At 30.9% G+C, this 2,456-nt stretch overlaps 1 protein-coding gene across 1 annotated transcript; it reads right to left on the reverse strand.

Annotated features, from left to right (window-relative positions):
* Positions 1 to 490: 490 nt before the first annotated feature.
* On the reverse strand, positions 491 to 1,702 carry LOC113364910 (ovarian-specific serine/threonine-protein kinase Lok-like). The gene is made up of 3 exons (XM_026606850.1): positions 1,528 to 1,702; positions 998 to 1,267; positions 491 to 825 (listed from the first exon to the last, which is right to left on the reverse strand). The coding sequence occupies exons 1-3, from the start codon at positions 1,700 to 1,702 to the stop codon at positions 491 to 493; spliced, it is 780 nt and encodes a 259-aa protein (XP_026462635.1).
* Between the last annotated feature and the right edge of the window lie 754 nt (positions 1,703 to 2,456).

The following is a 2,456-nucleotide window of genomic DNA, read 5'->3' on the forward strand; positions in this document are numbered from 1 at the left end:
AGGGCCAATTGCACATTATTCATCAATAATTATTATTCATCAATAATAAAAAATATATTCTGATAAAGTAACTCAATTCATAACATTCTTAAATTATTAGGTACATTTTATTGTGGAGCACAACTGAGGTAACATGCAACATGTTATAATCAAAATCAGGTACATGTTCTCAACTTAAAAACTATGAGTTAAACCCAAAATAGACAAATGCTAACAAGACTTTTCCTTCTATGCTCTTAGCATACAAACAGAAAAAGCTAGATAAATTTTACTAGCTAGACAAGTTTTACAAAGAAGAAAACATCATAATGTATGCTTTTTTTCTCAGGGTGCAATTATCAAAAGTATTATTCACTATTATTTATAAAAATATTTCATATTTTAAATATAATTTTGGCAATTTTATCACTTAGAGCATAGAACTACATTTGTATGTAACATGTACATTTTGTTCCTTTTAATACTGATAACAAACCAAACTTTTGATTCGCTAAAAAATAAGTAGACTTCGATGACGTTTGGCAGGTGGTTCTATTATATCTAGACAATTTTCAGGACAAGAATTATTACAATGTTCATTTATTGAATCTTCCAAATCAGAAACAGTAATTTCCTGTTTTTCATTTTCCTGATTTAATAAATTATTGTAACGCTTAATAACATCGGGATCCTGTAACCATTTATGATTAAGAACTTCGGAACTGCTATATCTAGTTTTTGGATCTACTTTTAACATTTTAGAAATTAAATCTTTGCATTCAGCACTAACCGAAGACCAAATACATTGTTTGAAAGAGTATTTTCCTTTGCAAATTTGATCAGCTGCTGAGAAGGGTAAGCATCCACAAAGACAAACAAATAATATTACACCTAGACTCCAAACATCAACTTTTTCAGTATAAGTTTTATAATTCTTTAATATCACTTCGGGAGCAACATACCATGCAGTACCACATTCAGTTTTTAACACTGTGTTACCTTCAACAATTTTACTTACTCTGATAGTTTGATAGTAACAATTCTCTGATAGTATTTCTTTGTAACGGAATATTCTCAGGTTTTAAATCTCTATGTGTAATGTTCTGCCGATGTAAGTAATTAACAGCAACAGCTATTTGGTATATAATATTCTTAACAATTGGTTTTTTCAGATATTTTGACTCTTTAATTTTATTATATAAATCACCTCCATTCATAAGTTCCAATACCAAAAATACTGCTTCAGGAGTTTCAACAATGTTGTAGACACTAACTATGAATGGATGATCTAATTTTTTCATAATATTAATTTCATTCATAATACGATTAGGATGGTTTAATTTCTTTTCATCATCTGCTTTACTCTTGATGATCTACTTCATAGCAAATTTATCACATGTCCTTTTGTTAAATATTAATCTCACAACACCACATGCACCGCTTCCAAGCTCACGAGAAATGTAGTAGTCATCTTTGATGAGATTTGGGATTTATGCACAGTATGCGTGAAACGATCAAAAAATCTAAACAATTTTCTGAAATCACTACCTATTGCTATAACATCTTCATTTTGCAATATTCTTCGGTTTCCTTTGCCAACTTTTTCACCATTTATGAATGTTCCATTTCGAGAAAAATCTTCTAAATAAAAAGGAGAATTCCTACTGTCTCGTTTAAGTTTAAAATGTGTCCTAGATATAAATTGTAGGTGTTCAACAGACATTTCGTCTGTAGTTAAATTTATGTCACAATTTTCTCTGCCAACTGCATACTCCAATTTTGAAAGATCTACGATAAAACATTATTGATATTTGAGAAAACCAACAAGCATGCAAACAATTGTAAATCATCTTCCATTCTTCCAAACATTTTGGCTGAGGCTCACAAAGGCTAGTAGGTATTGAAGTGACTAAAATTCCTGTCCACGCTCAGGGAACTAAAAGGCATGTTCGACCACTCTATACAAAAGCAATAACGCTTCGTGCACGCATTGCTGAATTTGAATACTGTTCTTTGGCACTTGATAAAAGTTGTGACATTAGCGACACAGCACAACTCGCTATATCTATACGTGGTATTGATACTGAAATCAATATTAATGAAGAGTTTTGTTATCTGGTTCCTATGCAAGGGATTACAACCTCTTAAGACCCTTATAACAAATTATGAAAAAAATTCAATAAAAAGTATATCAACAGATAATTCAATAAATTAGTATATCAATGGGTGGTGCCCATCTGCACCACCAGCAATATCAATGTAGAAGTAGCGGAAAGACTTTACCCAAACATTAACACAGGAAAAGAAATATTTGGTAACCACTGGATAAATCATCGAGAAAGTTTGTGTGAAAGAAATTAAATTTACTTCATGGTACAGCACCAGTAATTAAATTACTAAATTTCATGAAGTCACAGGGGTTCAAATCACTATGAGTTCAAAGAATTCCTAAGCAATTTGGAAATCATAGCAATGTT

The sequence above is a fragment of the Ctenocephalides felis genome, unplaced genomic scaffold (genome assembly GCF_003426905.1).
Source record: "Ctenocephalides felis isolate EL2017-DRISC unplaced genomic scaffold, ASM342690v1 CF-g0.4_SCAFFOLD_00425, whole genome shotgun sequence".
NCBI lineage: Eukaryota > Metazoa > Arthropoda > Insecta > Siphonaptera > Pulicidae > Ctenocephalides > Ctenocephalides felis.